Here is an 18360-nt window from a genome sequence, read left to right as displayed (position 1 = left end):
GGAGTGGTTTTATAAAACAGCTAATTACAGCAGTGCTGAGAATAATGGCATAATTATTTAGGTTAATTAATCAGTGTAAGTAATCTGGATGCAGTGTTCAGTATCTGTTCTGACCTGAAAGGCGTGAGGCGTGTCGTCTACGCAGTAAACTCTCAGGCCGTAGTTCAGCGAGGACGCCTCCACGTTTCCGAACACGGCCACCTTCAGCCTCTTCCCAGCGTGCTCGTTCAGCGGCTCGCCCACCAGCACGTACGAGCCCGGCTCGTCCAGCAGCAGGTGACAGCTCTGAGAGTCCAGCAGGCAGTAGCAGGAAGTCGACTCGTCCTCCACTGACATCACTTCCTGTTGAAGAAAGGATATGGTATATTAAAACGTATGCAATAATATCGTCAAAGTTTTCCCCACAAATAATAAAAAACTAAACCTATGCGCCAGTATTCACTACATTCTCTACAGGTCATGTTGACCAAAGGCACTCTGCACTGGAGTTTGGCCGTGCCTACTGTTCAATTAAAATCGCTGCTGGTTGCTAAGCGACGGTCAATGACGAATAAATTGGTTCACCTGTAAGAGTGTCAGTGTGGGGGAAAGCATAGGGGTTTAAACCCATTTAAATGCCCATTTAATGCAGTATTTTGTTGTTTTCCTCGTTTTTCAGTGACTGTGTTTTTAAAACCCTAAATCATGCTCTCTGTCTGCCTGGATGTCCTGGACTCCGAGAGATTAAGCAAAATACATACAAGCTACTAAACAACTATACAGAAATATATATATATATATATATATATATATATATATATATATATATATATATATATATATATATATATATATATATTTCTATTTTATTTAGGCTACTGAGAATATTTATTTTTAGTTGATCATGTATCATTAATATACTTATCAATCTATGTAATCCAATATGACCCAGCAATTACAATTACTATTACTGCACTTTCAGCTCAAAATCACCCTAAATTATAATTTCCCAAAAACATTCCAGGTCCCACTTTATAATAAGTGTCCCTAAGTACTATGTAGTTACACGGTAACAATCCATGTAACTACAGTGTAACTACTGATGAAGTACACATTGTTACAGATTAACTACAGAGGTACAGGTTATGTAATTACACATGTGTATCAAGGTTAATTCTGACTTGTGTAATTACACATGTGTACCAGGGTGAGTGTACTTACACAAGTAATAGAGCAAGTGTACTTACACATGTGTAACAATGTGTGTGTACTCAATCAGCCCTAATTACTTACTAGACAGTAGCTGTTGGATAAGTTTATACTCAACTTATCACACACACTATTACACATGTGTAAGTACACACACATTGTTACACATGTGTAAGTACATTTGCTCTATTACTTGTGTAAATACACTCACCCTGGTACACATGTGTAATTACACAAGTCAAAATGAACCTTAATACACATGTTTAATTACTTAACCTGTACCTCTGTAGTTAATCTGTAACAATGTGTACTTTATCAGTAGTTACACTGTAGTTACATGGATTGTTACCGTGTAACTACATAGTACTTAGGGACAGTTATTATAAAGTGGGACCAAATTTCAAAGCTGAATTGTTTTATAGTCCTTACAAACAAAAAAATACAAATAAATTACTGGTGCTAGGTAGATATTTTAATTTCTGATTAAAATATGGTCAATTAATGCAAATATCAAATATTTGTTAATATTTACATATTTGAGTCTTCTTTTTAAAAAAGCTACTGTTTAAGACAAACATGTATGATTGTTTTTGGTGTGTGGAGAATGTATAAAACTATTATACTTATACAAAATAAAACATTTAAATTAATGTTCTTGCAGTTGTATATTCTTGAAATATATTTAAAATAATTAAATGTTTTGTCATATCGCCAAGAATATCATTATCGTTACCGCAAACATATCCTGAAACATTGTTTCAACAATTATTTTACGGCCATATTGCCCAGCCATACTGCTTATTATTATTTAGGATAACCAACATATTTTATAGCCCTTTGAAACTAGACTAGCTTAACCATTACCAATGGTTTTTTTAATGCAGTATGAATTAGCAGTGTACATGACAGCACAGTCTTTTTTGCAGGATTTCAGGATTTTCAGTATAAAATGTACATTATTTTTAATCTACAAGTAGTAACTATTTAGTTTTATTATTCCAGTATAAATCCATTATTTGAATCCAATAATGTATATAAGTGTATAGTTTTGTTATCACTATTATAATAGATCTGCATCCAGTATGAATCAGCAGTGTGTGTGGGTTTAAAAGTCCGACAGGAATAATTGTGGAATATTTTTGATCCAGTATGAATATGGTTTGTACAGACATCTGCTGACTTGCCATGGACAGTAGGTAAAGATTCCTCCTTCAGACGAAGTCTGACAGCAATTTTTGCTGCGTACTGTCTGATGGTCTCAACAGCATACCGAAATGGCGTTTTTTTTTCAACTTCTCCTTACAATTTGACAGTAATAATTGTGGATTATTATTAGTATGAATCTGCAGCAGGTGTAGGTTTAACAGTCTGACATTAATCACTTGAAAATATTATTGATCCAGTATGAATTTGGTTTGAGTACACATCTGCTAACTTGCCATAGACAGTAGGTACAGATCCCTCCTTCAGACGAAGTCTGCTGGCTAAGGGTTAGGGTTAGGGTTCTTAACCAGCAGACTGAAACTGCGTTGCTTCAACTGCTTCTTACAATCTGACAGTAATAATTGTGGAGTGATTTTAATCCAGTATGAATCTGCGGTGTGTGTAGGTTTAACAGTCTGACATTAATCACTTAAAAATGTTGTTGATCCAGTATAAATCTGGTTTGGATACACATCTACTGACTTGCCGAAGACAGTAGGTACAGATCCCTCCTCCAGACAAAGTCTACTGGCTAATCCTGCTGTGTACTGTCTGAGGTTCTTAACCAGCAGAATGAAATGGTGTTTCTTCAACTTCTTCTTACAATTTGACAGTAATAATTGTGGAGTGATTTTAATCCAGTATGAATCTGCGGTGTGTGTAGGTTTAAAATCTGACATTAGTCACTGCAAAATATGGTTGACCCAGTATAAATTTGGTTTGTGTACACATCTGCTGACTTGCCGAATACAGTAAGTACAGATCCCTCCTTCAGACAAAGTCCACTGGCTAATCCTGCTATGTACTGTCTAAGGTTCTTAACCAGCAGACTGAAATTGGGTTGCTTCAACTGCTTCTTACAATCTTTAGGAACTGAATTCTGCTTTTATTTCTGCTTCAGATTCAACAAGACAATGCTACAAGAACACACACTGATGTGTTAATTATCTAGCTGTGTCATCTGCACTGAAAGCCTCTAAACAGCGCTGTCCTCCTCTGAGGCATCTTCTTTTTCTGCCTATCTCTTTGAAAGAATAAAAGAATGGTGGAGCAGCCCATGGCAACGAGTAGTAAACTCATTGTAGCGAGGCGGCAAATCGCTCAACAATCACCAAGGTCACGTCTCTGCCGTCCCCCGGCCGGGGGGGTTAGGCTAATGACCCGTCGATATAATAAAGCCCTGGATGTCTTTAAACAGACATTCATATCAAACAGAGTGACCTCTGCTGAGAACAGAGCCTTTAGATCTGATAAAACCCAGCGCTGGGGTCGAATGTGATGGACGGATGAGAAAAAAAGAGAAGGATGAAGGAAGAAAAGCGGAGGTCTGAGGTGGAGGAGGAGCTGTTTACAGAGGTGACCCGACTCCACCGCTGCTCTTCTCTGCTGTACCTGAGAACGTCATTGATCTGGTCTAATATATTCTCATGTTGACATCGACTCGTCCTCGTGTAACTCTGCACCTCTTCTCGGGGACAGCAGTGGAAGTCACTTATCTCCTGAAGCAGGAGGATCTTCTTCACAGACTGTCAGCGGTCAATAGAGATCATAAACATAATGGACTACATTACTGTCTACAGCAGGGGTGTCTATACTGTGGCCTGTGTAGAAATAAAATGAAAGTTGGCCCACTATTAAGCAGGTTTTTTTTATGTGAGATTCAAAGTTTGAACGATTCATGGCTAAATTGGAGCAGCCTGGTGGCCAATCTTCATTAATTGCACATTGCACCAGTAAGAGCAGAGTGTGAAGGTTCAATTAGCAGAGTAAGAGCACAGTTCTGCTCTAAATATTGTAAACAATGCACACAACATTATGGGTAACATACCAGAGTTCAAAAGAGGACAAACTGTTGGTGCACGTCTTCCTGGAGCATCTGTGACCAAGACAGCAAGTCTTTGTGATGAATCAAGAGCCACAGTATCCAGGGTAATGTCAGCATACCACCAAGAAGGACCAACCATATCCAACAGGATTAACTGTGGATGTGGTTGCATTAACTGTCTATTTTCCATTTCTTTGGAGCTACTATGTTCTCCCAAAAGCCCAGGAACAATAATGTAGGTATAATGAAGTAAGGAAGGGAGTTGAGGAACGTTTTAGATTGGGATTATGTGATAGCTACACCTAGCGTTCAAACTTTGAATCTCACATTATAAAATCCTGCTTAATAGTTGGCCAACTTTCATGAAAAAAAAGAAAATGTATGTAATTCAGTGGTCTTGGGGATCTTTCCAGCACAGCTTGCAGAGCTGGAGCCAATTCTGAAGTATTTAAGACTCATTCATAACTTTGGAGACTAAAGCCCTACTTTCTCGGTCCCATGACATCACGTTCAGTAGCTCCTCCATTTCCACTCGCTGTTGTGTTTACGTGGATCTCCGTGGAAACGTGATCCCAAAGAGTAGTTATGGTGCTGGCCAGTGGACAAATAGCTATTTTAATAAACGCGACGTGATGAAATTCAGAGATGTGACTCCGGACGGGACTAAAACTACTGGAGGACCACAGAGTTCAGTAAAAAAAAACAGTTGATAATTCAGCCTGTAACTTTATAAGAAAAACACATACATGGATGTTCTGCACTTAAATAAAATCACAGAGGATAAAAAAACGCTTATAAAAGAAAAAATTACCCCAGAACCCCCTGAGAAAGTAATTTATCCGGATCCAAACTATAAAGGGACACACAAGGAATCATGCTGTAACTTAAAAGTGTTAAACAAACCAAAATACTCTGTGAAAAAACATTTAGGTGATCTTATCTGGGAAGTTGTGTACTTGCGGTTAACAACTTATTCTGTGCAACAGAGAGAACTCTTGCTCTTCCTTTCCTGGGGCAGTTCTGATGAGTGCCAGTTTCATCATTATAGTTTTTCAAGCACATGGCCCTGTGTTATTGTTCCTCACCCTCCTCGTGTATATAAGCCTCTTTGTTTTAATGTTCCTTGTGGAGTTTCTTGTGTGGTTAGTATGCCATTTGGCTAACAGGTGTAAAATTGGCGTTCTTAAAGTTACATCATTCCTCAAGTTGTTCATAAATCGCTAAGTTCATTCATTTTTGGGAAACTCACACTAGTACAGTTCAGCTGTTCCTCAGTAGAGCCGAATCAATACCAGTTATTTCCCACTGCCCCCCCCCCCCCCCCCCCCACTGTCCCACCAGCCCTGCAAATGCCAGGAGCCTCCTGGTGGCTTCTTCACTACACAGTGTCCTGTCACTGTTTGTGTTTGTGTTTTTTTCTTAGCATCATTTTCTCACCTGCCATCAGCACCACAGGGCATCCTCAGATTCCTGCTAAAGACCTCCAGCTACAGCCGTAAGGCAGCAGAGCCCGGGAAGAGCCTGGCGAGGACACGCTGATGAAAGCTTCAGCTAAGCTCCCTCTGTCTGAACACCGCCAGTCTAGCAGTCAGAGAACCTGGCCTCAGACCAACATGTTGCGGGTTTAATGCCAGCCTGTAAAATCTCGCCACCGCTATCACGCCCTTGAGCAATGAACCCAGAGCTGCTCCTCAGCGGGTCGGCCCCTGTACGACACACTGACTGAATATTACATAATAAAACACGCTGTTTGTTACACTGGACCTGCTTGACTGGAATCTCAGAACCTCATCTGCTATAGGTTTATTTATTTATTTTATTTATGTTTTCCTTATATCGTAAATGAATAATGAAGTCATCCAGACTATGAAGAAACACATAAGGAATTATGTATTAACTTAAAAGTGTTAAACAAACCAAAATACTAAAAAAATACTTATCCTGTGCAAGAGAAGAAACTCTTCTATACCTCTTCTATGGCCTTTCCTGGGGTGACTCTGATGAGTGCCAGTTTATTCATTACAGTTTTTAATTTTTTTGAGGATACTTTCAAATTTCTTGCAATTCCTCTTTTTTTTAGACTGACCGTCTCACCTTTAGCTTTGGTATTTTTTGTGTGTTTTCTTGTTTGTTTCTTTGTTTCTGTCCATGTTACGACCCCTGGTCGTATTGTTTTTATTCTTGTGTGCCCTCTGTGTTGTTTGTGTTTAGTTTTTAGTTGCAGGACCGTGATTGGCCACCAGGGGCACACTCTATAAAAGGACAAGAGAAATCCTGACCTGAGAGAGACGTTCAGGGCTCCTCCCCTTTCCTGACCTGGAACAACTTCCTGCTCAGACCAACACCTATGGCACCTCCTTTTTGTATTCTGTGTGTTGCTTTAGTTTTTGTTACAGTTTATATTATTCTTTGGGTAAAGTAGGGGGTGAGTGCCATTTTGTTTTGCTACCTTTTTCTCCTGTTTTGGTGACGGGGAGTCAGGGTAGTTTGTGTATTTTATTTTCTTTATTTTGGCAGGATCAGTTCGTTTTCTTAGTTTGTTGGTTTATTTGTTATTTTGGCCTATGCTCACTCCTGAAGTCATGGCCCTATGTTATTGTCTTGTCTCCGCCCTAGCCATTAGTGTTGTCACCTTGTGTCTTATTTGTAACCCTGCCCCCTCGTTTTCTTCCCCACGTGTTCCTCACCCTCCTCGTGTATATAAGCCTCTTTGTTTCAGTGGTCCTTGTGAAGTCTTTTGTGTGCTAAGTATACCGTGTATGCGTAGCAGGTTTGTTCTATTCAGTTTCTTGTTTTCTTAGTTTTGTTTAGTCTTTGTTGTTGTCTTTGTTAATTAGTTGTCCCAGTCTTGTTTATTATTTTGGGTGACTAAAGCGATTCTGTTTATTTACAGTAAGCTTAGCTTTAAATAAACCAGAAAGGAGGATTAATAATAAAGTATACAGAGAAACAGATACAGAAAAACACTCTTATTTACCTTTTAAAAAGCCATTTAAATGCCTGATTAAAAGGCCGATTAATGTTGTTTTGCTGGGTTTTGAGAGCTCCGCGCTGACTCAGCTCTTGATTGGTTCGGACACGAGACAGCGCACGGGTTGTGGTGGGGCTGGTGACGTCTTCTGCCCTGCATTGTTTAATATTGCGATATACAGGGGTTAGACCATAGACTGTGTATAGCTGGACAGAGCATCGTCTCTTAAAAGTGAAGCCACCACAGGTCGGACGCCCCCTGCTGTTCGGTTTCAGAAAGCTGTGTAACTCCACCCATCCCCATACTGTAGGTTTCAAACAGACAACTTTCAACCACATTTTTTTTCTAATATGCTGTAATTCTACCTCCATTATTTAAATGCAGCAGCTAATGTAACCTCTGCTTATATTGTTACATTTTTATATTCCCACAGAATTCATTTTTTAAAACGTTATTTTTTATTCAAAAAAGGTGTGGTTATTGTAAAAGGGCTGGTTATGGGCGGGACGAATAATAGACCGTCAGCTCCGCTCATGGCGTGGCGTCCATCTTTTTTACAATCTCTGGGTTAGACAATGAAACTGAAACACCTGGTTTTAAACCACGATAATTTATTGTGGTGACGGACAGTTCTGGTAGAAATAGGAGAGTTGAGGTGCACATTGAATTCTGCTGTGATTTGATCAGCCGTGGTTTTATGTTTTTTTGGATACAATCCGGGTTAGCACCGGGTTAGCACCAGAACAGCTTCCTCTTACAGCGTCCACAGTTAATCCTGTTGGATGTGGTTGGTTCTTCTTGGTGGTATGCTGATATTACCCTGGATACCGTGGCTCTTGATGCATCACAAAGACTTGCTGTCTTGGTCACAGATGCTCCAGCAAGACGTGCACCAACAATTTGTCCTCTTTTGAACTCTGGTATGTCCCCCATAATGTTATGTGCATTGCAATATTTAGAGCAGAACTGTGATCTTACCCTGCTAACTGAACCTTCACACATTTGCAATGTAAAATTTTCCAATATCGTGCAGCCCTAGTCCCTTTATGATCAGTGGAGCTGATAATGGTCTGATCTTTTCTGGGCTAATCTGAGCCGTGTCTCAGGATCAGAGTATGTAAATGAGAGAGGGGATGATGGATGAAAGACAGGCTGTTCTCCTGCTGATCTGAGTTTCAGATGCGGTGAAGGACAGGAGAACAGAGATGAGCTGTGGCTCGGTAATACTTTACCTCCCACTTGTTGTCCTTGGTCTGTCTCTTCAGCTGAATGTTCCAGTTTTCCGCGCTGACCTCAGCGCAGTGGGCTATCGTCATGGCAACCGGAGAAGACAGGCTCAGCCCCGGGGGTCCGTACGTGACCTCCGGTCCCAGCAGGATCTCACACCTCTCTTCTGACGGGGCGCTGGGGGGTACGACCAGAGAAACACCAGAGAGACAAGAGAAACTTTCAGCTGTGGTTCACAAGCTCCTGACAAGAACTATGCAGTTTATTTCCACACTCCATCTGTGTCTCCATTAACTGCAGTGCTCTCATTCCTGCAGATTGAGTTTTTGAGTTAACTGAGATCAAGTCAACTCATCTGGCACTATTTTTTTTTAACTTAAATGTTCTTTTAATAAATGTAATGCAGTGGTGGTATATGTTTGAGTAAAAGGAACATTGTTGTTTTATTCTATAAACTACAGACAACATTTCTCCCAAATTCCAAATAAAAATATTGTCATTCAAAGCATTTATCTCATTCAAAAATGAGAAATGGCTGAAAAAAACAAAAAAGATGTGGAGCTTTCAGACCTTAAATAATGCAAAAAAAACAAGTTCATATTAAAAAAAAAAAATTAAGAGTTCAGAAATCATAATTTGATGGAATAACCCTTGTTTTTAGTCACAGTTTTCATGCATCTTGGCATGTTCTCCTCCACCAGTCTTACTCACTGCTTTTGGATAACTTTTGGATACATACCACACCTGGTATAATACAGAAGTTGCTACATCTAGCAACTAAATCATGTCCCAACAACCACATTAGTTGTAGAAAGACCAGAGTGTACAACAGACTGTAGTGCATGCTGGGGATTGTAGTCCAGCAGATTGTGACATGAGTAATACAATAATGTAGATTGTATAAAATGATCACAAGCATTCACCTGACTCACGTGTGATAAACACGAGGCCCACAGAAAGAGAAAGGAATAGAACTATGGAGTCATTTTTTTAGACTCTTAATAACTGTCAGCAATTAAGTTCTGATTCATCTAGTTGAATTAATCCACATTATTACTATTATTTAAAGCTGACAAATGACTTACATAAATCAATGACTCAATAAATGATTCATACAGCTCTGGAAAAAAATAAAAGACCACTTAAAAATGTAGAATTTCTTTGATTTTACCAAATTGAAAACCTCTGGAATATAATAGACATTAAACCAAGCTGGATTCTGCCTGAGCCACATGTGCCATCACTCCGGTTGCCAAGTATAATACAGGATTCTGCCTGAGCCACATGTGCCATCACTCCGGTTGCCGAGTATAATACAGGATTCTGTCTCAGCCACATGTGCCATCACTCCGGTTGCCAAGTATAATACAGGAATCTGCCTGAGCCACATGTGCCATCACTCCGGTTGCCGAGTATAATACAGGATTCTGCCTGAGCCACATGTGCCATCACTCCGGTTGCCAAGTATAATACAGGATTCTGTCTCAGCCACATGTGCCATCACTCCGGTTGCCAAGTATAATACAGGATTCTGCCTGAGCCACATGTGCCATCACTCCGGTTGCCAAGTATAATACAGAATTCTGTCTGAGCCACATGTGCCATCACTCCGGTTAGCAAGTATAATATAGAGATTTTTTCTGTCTGAGCCACATGTGCCTTCACTCTGGTTGCCAAGTATAACAGAGGATTCTGCCTGAGCCACATGTGCCATCACTCAGTTTGCAAGTATAATACAGGATTCTGTCTGAGCCACATGTGTCATCACTCCGGTTGCCAAGTATAATACAGGATTCTGTCTGAGCCACATATGCCATCACTCCGGTTGCCAAGTATAATACAAGATTCTGTCTGAGCCACATGTGCCATTACTCCGGTTGCCAAGTATAATACAGGATTCTGTCTGAGCCACATGTGCCATTACTCCGGTTGCCAAGTATAATACAGGATTCTGTCTGAGCCACATGTGCCATCACTCCGGTTGCCAAGTATAATACAAGATTCTGCCTGAGCCACATGTGCCATCACTCTGGTTGCCAAGTATAATACATGATTCTGTATGAGCCACATGTGCCACCACTCTGGTTGCCAAGTATAATACAGGATTCTGCCTGAGCCACATGTGTCATCACTCCGGTTGAAAAATATAATACAGGATTCTGCCTGAGCCACATGTGCCATCACTCCGGTTGCCAAGTATAATACAGAATTCTGCATGAGCCACAAGTGCCATCACTCTGGTTTTCAAGTATAATACAGGATTCTCTCTGAGCAAGATGTGCCACCACCCCGGTTGCCAAGTATAATACAGAATTCTGTCTGAGCCACATGTTCCACCACTCTGGTTGCCAAGTATAATACAGGATTCTGCCTGAGCCACATGTGCCATCACTCAGTTTGCAAGTATAATACAGGATTCTGTCTGAGCCACATGTGTCATCACTCCGGTTGCCAAGTATAATACAGGATTCTGTCTGAGCCACATATGCCATCACTCCGGTTGACAAGTATAATACAGAATTGTGTTTGAGCCACTTTTTACCATCCATTTGATGAGTAAAAAAAACACATCCTACCCAATTCTGGAATGGCTGGTGCCAAGACTTAGCAGATGGTGCCATATATGTACTTCAGCTAAACTCGTTCAGAATCTTCTTGCTACCTGGGAAGCTTTTATCTTCATGCCAAGAAGAACTTTACAATCAAAAGCCCAACAAACCATGCTAACAAAAGAAGCATTATGTTTTTTTTTTTTTTTTTAAGTTTGTTTCCGTTGACTGTAGTGCACTCATTCTCCTGCAGTCTGAGCCAATTTCAATCAGTCAACTCATCTGGTGCAATTTAGAATTTAGAAATTAGCCAATGCAAACACAAAAAGCGTGAATCGAATATGCGCTAGCAGAACCGCTGGCGCCCGCAGACCACGCAAGCCTGCACAAACAGTTACCCCAACTGCCAGGTTAGCAGCCTCGGAAATCATTAAAGGCAGCGAGCTTTCGCGGAGAGGCCTATAATTCCGCGAGAAAGCCGACGATTCTCAGAGGGCACCTGAGAGCAAGTCGTTTACCGGCTACTGCTGCATATTCATAAGGCTCTGCTTATAATTTCCAGCCTATTATCATCGCCTTCCATCTCTTCTTCTCGATTGTGCAGCATGAAATAAAGCCCATTAACAGGAGGGAAGAAGGGGCTGCAGCTAACGAAGGCTCCCTGCTTGTCGTGAAACTTCAGGACACAGGAAAACAAGAAGACCTCCTGGAGTTCGTACTTTCAGCACCACAAGTGAGAGCAAAAGAGTCCTAGCAAATTGGATTTCATTACACGGGGCTGAAGATGCGTTCTCGAGCCAAGTTTCCTAAGGAACAGCAAATGTGATGCCAGGCAATTAGGCATTTTCAGATCTTTTATGTGTAGGGTTTAAAAACAAGGGCAAACAAGCTTTCGTTTAAACCATTGTTAGAAAGAATTCATTGCCGGACAAGCATTCACCTTAAAAGACCTAGTAAGACTTGCCCAAATCAGATTTTCTCACCAAATCTGATGTCTATCACAGGCTGTAAATACTATCTTTTTAATTTGTCTTGTCTCTTACGTACCGTATTTGTCTGAACAGTCTGCAATCTGCTACTAATGCACATTCGCAAAACAGCAGCGCTTCACGTAAAGTTTCGGTTTCATCTTTGCCAGAATACTTAATACAAGCTGGGCTTCTTTAGGCTTCATTTCAGGTGTTTTCGATCCTTTACTCCACTCAGTCATCAGCTTGCATTCCTCAAAAAGACACGACTCAATGGGGCTGTCATCACTTTAACGACGTGGTGAGGACCTGATTCCCAGAGCAGAGGAGCTGCTTGTCAGGGAAATCTATTCCAAAAGACCTTGCGTAACATTTCTCGAGAGCGAAGCACTCAGGAAGAAGCTGTCGCTCAACACCCACAAAAGTTCAGCAATGAGAAGGCAGAAGCCTGAGTCATGATTTCATTCTCATTTAAGGCTTTTCAGTGCTGAAAGGAAACAGAAGCAATTCAGATTCCTGAATCGGTTCATTCAGAAGCTTTGTACGGATGAACAACCCTAAGTCAGAAAAAAAAAATGGGACAGTATGAAAAATGCAGCTTTTTATTCTATTGCAGTAAAAAATTAGGCTTGTGTTGTGTACAGTAGTAAAGTTGTGAGTGGTATTAGTGAATATAGTAACTCTGTATTGTGTAGTACAGAAGTGGGCGGAGCTTCTGGTAATGGTGAACATAATAAGGCTTGTGTTGTGTACAGTAATAAAGTTGTAAGTGGTATTAGTGAATATAGTAACTCTGTATTGTGTAGTAGAGAAGTGGGCGGAGCTTTTGGAAATGGTGAACATAATAAGGCTTGTGTTGTGTACAGTAGTAAAGTTGTAGTAAAGTTGTAAGTGGTATTAGTGAATATAGTGACTCTGTATTGTAGTAGAGAAGTGGGCGGAGCTTCTGGTAATGGTGAACATAAGGCTTGTGTTGTGTACAGTAGTAAAGTTGTAAGTGGTATTAGTGAATATAGTAACTCTGTATTGTGTAGTAGAGAAGTGGGCGGAGCTTCTTCTGGACATGGTGAACATAAGGCTTGTGTTGTGTACAGTAGTAAAGTTATAAGTGGTATTAGTGACTATAGTAACTTTGTATTGTAGAGAAGTAACAAAGGAACAAATGGTTAGAATTTGTCTATTGAACACAACTAGTAGTACAATGGAGATAGGTAGGTGTATGTTTAGATCAGTTCTGTTTACACTAGTTAAAAGATTTTGTACTTTCTGGACCTGGATTACACACCTCTGTGTGTGTAACTATAGGTTTAAATAGGATCTCCGGTGGATTTCAAATTTTACAGAGACTCTAAGACTAGGTCAATGGCTAAACTGCACTTAGCAGGGCATTATTACACATGTTGTAAAGTGACATATGACATTGCAAAGACTGTTTGCAATTTCTTTATTTTAAAACATTTCTAACTGTTGTCCGTCTTGTTTTACTGTCTCCTGGTGTCGCAGTGCTGTTAGCCAATCAGAGGCAATATGTTTGCATGTATGAATATTCATGAGCAAGAGCTGAAATCCTATCGTTTCTCCTCGCCACTCCTCCATCAGACTAAAGCAGCGTTATACTGGATCACTGGAGAACTGTTTTTTACAACAAAAAAAAAAAGCTCACAGAGCATTCATTTATACTAGAGACACAACTAGATGTTTTAAGAATGAAATAAAAATGATGTAATGACGCCTTTAACAAATGAAATTTGGGTACCACTTTAAAATAAGACTACCTTTATAAAGGGTTTATAAATGGTTTACAATTAGTTTATTAATGGTTACTATATGTAAAACATGAACTTGATTCTTTGGTCAAACTGTCAGCAATCAAATAAAAGTCAAAGTAAAACCAAGAAACACTTTTTTGTTTTCTTTCTGATTTAAGGCTGTAAAAGCAATTCGTTATTTCACGTCCGAACATCGAGTTCGTAGACAAAGAAGCCGAGCATGGATTACTTATGTCTGGAGTGGCGCAACACCTGCGAGAGATGAGTATATCTCTAAAGCATCTCATTGTTTCTCTTCTCCGCCCGTCCTCCTTAGAATTCCACTCCACATCATCGTTGAGGGGCTCATGCTAGCGCTACCCGGGGCTGTAATGAGACGCATTATTCAAAGTGACTGATGATTCATCCCCCTGAGACAGGCAGCCTGGCTCTGTGGCATTCTGGGACTCGGTAGGAGACACCAGACTTAACGAGAAACGAACAGGATCCATTAGCGGCCGCGCCACTTCTTGCGAGGTCTTGTTTTAATGGATATCTGATAGAGTGGAGACGTGGGTTGTAATACTGTGACAACCTCTTTCACACCTAATACATATGTTTAACATTCCCATCATTAATGGCTTGACTTGTGGGGCTGACTTAAGGGCTTTGTAAAGCCTGTACTGAAGCCCACTTTGCTGGAGGTCGGAATTTAGTGGCTTCTTATGCAAAACAGAGAGAGAAAACCCTACGTACAGCTATAAGCATTGATAGAAGATGATTTTAACAAGCTGCTTTTGTTCGTGTTGACCTCAGAAGGAGTTCTGACAACTGGCACTTGTTGGAATAATCCTTTATGGGCCGACTTCCCAGATCTGGGTAGGTGTGCCTTATGAACGCTTGCCTTCAGGTGTTACTGAGTTCTTTGAAAGTCACTTTAGTCTGGGTTTACTTGCCAATCTAATCTAAAAACTAAAAAAAAAAAAAAAAAAAAAAAAGCTAAACATCGTAGGGCAGTAGCATGTACTTAATTAATTATGAAGTATTGCAGGGGTTATATGTTGATTACACTATTTAAAGCTCCACTAGGTAGGATTGAGATTTTGTGCTCGTGGGCTCCACCTACAGTTGTAGAGTGTAATAAATGTTTCAGGCGGATTAGTTTCTCTTTCTCGTTTTCTGGCTTTCACAGACATATTCGGTCTCTTTCCAGCTTCTGCCAGAGTGTGTGTATGTTAGTTTGTAAAGAATAAACCAGTAGTCCTTGTAGAACTGTTAGAACTAAAGGTCGGAAAGCAGGTCGCAGTTCTCGAGAGCGTTGGTCGCGGACGCCTCGGAAAACCTACAGAGTCTGGTTTGAGCTCAGAGGAGCTCCGGCACAGACACGAGAGCACCGCTATTCCTCCTATTACACCTCAATGCAGCGCTGCAGTGAGTTTCAAGTTGTAATTTTACTTCTTTAAAAAGATCAAAAATCAAGGAAATCCTACCTAGTGCTGCTATAAGACAAGCAGAAGAATTTTATCCTGAAAAAAATATATATTTTGAACTATTTTTCCTAGATCTTTAAACTTTTAAAAGGGTCAATTTGATCCGTAATATAACACTAGGGTTGAGTGCACTAAAAACAGTGGTGCTTGGAAGTTGGCGAACAATTTAGAATTGTCTATATTTCTGCACAAATAAGACCTAAAGCATCATAAGATTTTCACACAAATCTTAAAATCAGATAAAGAGAACACAATTAAACAAATGAATAGAAAATATAATATTTGCTCAATTATTAATCGAGGGAAATTACCCAATAGTACATATTTGTGAGTGTGATTAACTGTTAACTAACTGTTGATCAGATTTGAGCTCATTCTTTCATACTGAACAGCTTTAACTCTGAGATGTTGTTGGGTTTCCTCACATTAACGGCTCAATTCAGCTCCTCCCACAATATTTCCATTAGATTGAGGTCAGAACTTTGACTTGGCCCCATTCCAAAACTTTAACTTTGTTCTTCCTGAACCATTCTTTGATAGAACTACTTGTGTGTTTAGGGTCATTGTCCTGCTGCATGACCCACCTCCTCTTGAGATTCAGTTCATGGACAGATATCCTGACATTCCCCTTTAGAATATATCTCTGATATAATTAGAAGTCATAATTTTATGAATGAAGGCACGTCATCCTGGCCTTAGAAGTTCTATCTATCTATCTATCTATCTATCTATCTATCTATCTATCTATCTATCTATCTATCTATCTATCTATCTATCTATCTATCTATCTATCTATCTATCTATCTATCTATCTACAGTTGTGGTCAAAAGTTTACATACACTTGTAAAAAAACATAATGTTATGGCTGTCTTGAGTTTTCAATAAGTTCTACAACTCTTATTTTTCTGTGATAGAGTGATCGGAACACATACATGTTTGTCACAAAAAACAGTCATAAAATTTGGTTCTTTCATAAATTTATTATGGGTCTGCTGAAAATGTCACCAAATCTGCTGGGTCAAAAATATACATACAGCAACATTAGTATTTGGTTACATGTCCCTTGGCCATTTTCACGGCAACTAGGCGCTTTTGGTAGCCATCCACAAGCTCCTGGCAAGCTTCAGGTCGAATGTTTGACCACTCTTCTTGACAGAATTGGTGCAGTTCAGCTAAATGTGATGGTTTTCTTGCATGAACCCGTTTCTTTAGCACTGTCCACATGTTCTCAATGGGGTTTAAGTCAGGACTTTGGGAAGGCCATTCTAAAACCTTAATTCTAGCCTGGTTTAGCCATTCCTTTACCACTTTTGATGTGTGTTTTGGGTCATTGTCTTGTTGGAACACCCAACTGCGCCCAAGACCCAACCTTCGGGCTGATGGTTTTAAGTTTTCCTGCAGAATTTGGAGGTAATCCTCCTTCTTCATTATCCCATTTACTTTCTGCAAAGAACCAGTTCCACTGGCAGCAAAACATCCCCAGAGCATAATACTATCACCACCATGCTTGACAGTAGGCATGGTGTTCCTGGGATTAAAGGCCTCACCTTTTCTCCTCCAAACATATTTCTGGGTGTTGTGGCCAAACAGCTCAATTTTTGTTTCGTCTGACCAGAGAACTTTCCTCCAGAAGGTTTTATCTTTGTCCATGTGATCAGCAGCAAACTTCAGCCGAGTCTTAAGGTGCCTTTTCTGGAGCAAGGGCTTCTTTCTTGCACGGCAGCCTCTCAGTCCATGGCGATGTAAAACACGCTTGACTGTGGAGACTGACACCTGTGTTCCATCAGCTTCCAAATCCTTGCAGACCTGCTTCTTGGTGATTCTTGGTTGACTCTTGACCATCCTGACCAATCTCCTCTCGGCAGCATGTGATAGCTTGCGTTTTCTTCCTGATCGTGGCAGTGACACAACTGTTCCATGCACTTTATACTTGCGTATAATTGTCTGCACAGTTGCTCTTGGGACCTGTAGCTGCTTTGAATTGGCTCCAAGTGACTTCCCTGATTTGTTCAAGTCAATAATTCGCTTTTTCAGATCCACACTGAGTTCCTTTGACTTTCCCATTGTAGCTTTTGTAGCTGAGTCTAATCACTGGGTCAAATGAGCCCTATTTAAATGGGCTCATGAGAAGTCAACAGCTGTAGTCAATCAGAATCACTTACAAGAAGTGAAGAGGCCATGACATGAAGCTAATTTGATTGACACAACTCGCTACATCACCAAAATTGACAAATTTTGTTGCTGTATGTATATTTTTGACCCAGCAGATTTGGTGACATTTTCAGCAGACCCATAATAAATTTATGAAAGAACCAAATTTTATGACTGTTTTTTGTGACAAACATGATCACTCTATCACAGAAAAATAAGAGTTGTAGAACTTATTGAAAACTCAAGACAGCCATAACATTATGTTTTTTTACAAGTGTATGTAAACTTTTGACCACAACTGTATCTATCTATCTATCTATCTATCTATCTATCTATCTATCTATCTATCTATGTGTTTTTAATGGATTTCTACTACGCTTTAGAGGAGGAGAGTGCTCAGTGTCGTCTATCCTGAGTCTATCCGGCTGACTGCGAGGAGAATTCAATTCTCCACCGGTCTCTCCTGGCCTTGGAGGGGGGCTGAGTGACAGCTTAGCGGATGACGGTTTTGCGAAGGGCCCAGGAGAGTTGAGTCGCTTTCGCGCCAGGAGAGAATCAGGAGAATCTGGTTTCTGAAGAGCTATTCATATCCCTCAATCCACTCACAGACTCGATTCTTAAGCACAGTCTCCTATAAAAGCGTCTTCTGTTTTCTGTATAAATTACATGCTGCAATATTTAGCATCACTATTATTAAGGGTGTGTGCATAAAATGTATGTAATAAACTTTAAAATTAGCCAATTTTCCATTTTCCTATATATGTTTAGCAATTCCCGCCTCACCCAGTACTTTAGCCGCACCGCTAACATTGCTACCACTCGTTTAAAAAAGGTAGTTTGATAGCTGGGGCGGATTGAGACCAGATCACATTTTCACCACAAGCAAACAACTCCAGAATTTATTTGGGACCAGCCTGAGATCACACGTTGGGCTCAGGCGGGGCAAATTATGTAGGAAGTTGGGGTCAAACTTGGTGATGTGATTAATTAGCATTAAAAAAATAATAACACGTTACTGATTCCAAATTAATTGCATGCA

The 18360-nt window shown here is 40.2% G+C and overlaps 1 protein-coding gene across 3 annotated transcripts in view; it reads right to left on the bottom strand.

The window, feature by feature from the left end:
- The window catches only part of unc5db (unc-5 netrin receptor Db), a 402981-nt gene that overhangs the window by 33415 nt on the left and 351206 nt on the right, over nucleotides 1–18360 (bottom strand). For all 3 annotated transcript variants that reach the window (XM_022666860.2, XM_022666862.2, XM_022666861.2), the window contains 2 exons: nucleotides 8420–8591; nucleotides 115–342 (listed from right to left, as the gene is read on the bottom strand). In XM_022666860.2, coding sequence (XP_022522581.2) covers nucleotides 115–342; nucleotides 8420–8591 — 400 coding nt within the window. The remainder of the gene's footprint in view (nucleotides 1–114; nucleotides 343–8419; nucleotides 8592–18360) is intronic.

This window comes from Astyanax mexicanus, chromosome 22 (assembly GCF_023375975.1).
Source record: "Astyanax mexicanus isolate ESR-SI-001 chromosome 22, AstMex3_surface, whole genome shotgun sequence".
NCBI classification, from domain to species: domain Eukaryota; kingdom Metazoa; phylum Chordata; class Actinopteri; order Characiformes; family Acestrorhamphidae; genus Astyanax; species Astyanax mexicanus.
This window is presented reverse-complemented; position numbering and strand designations above follow the sequence as displayed.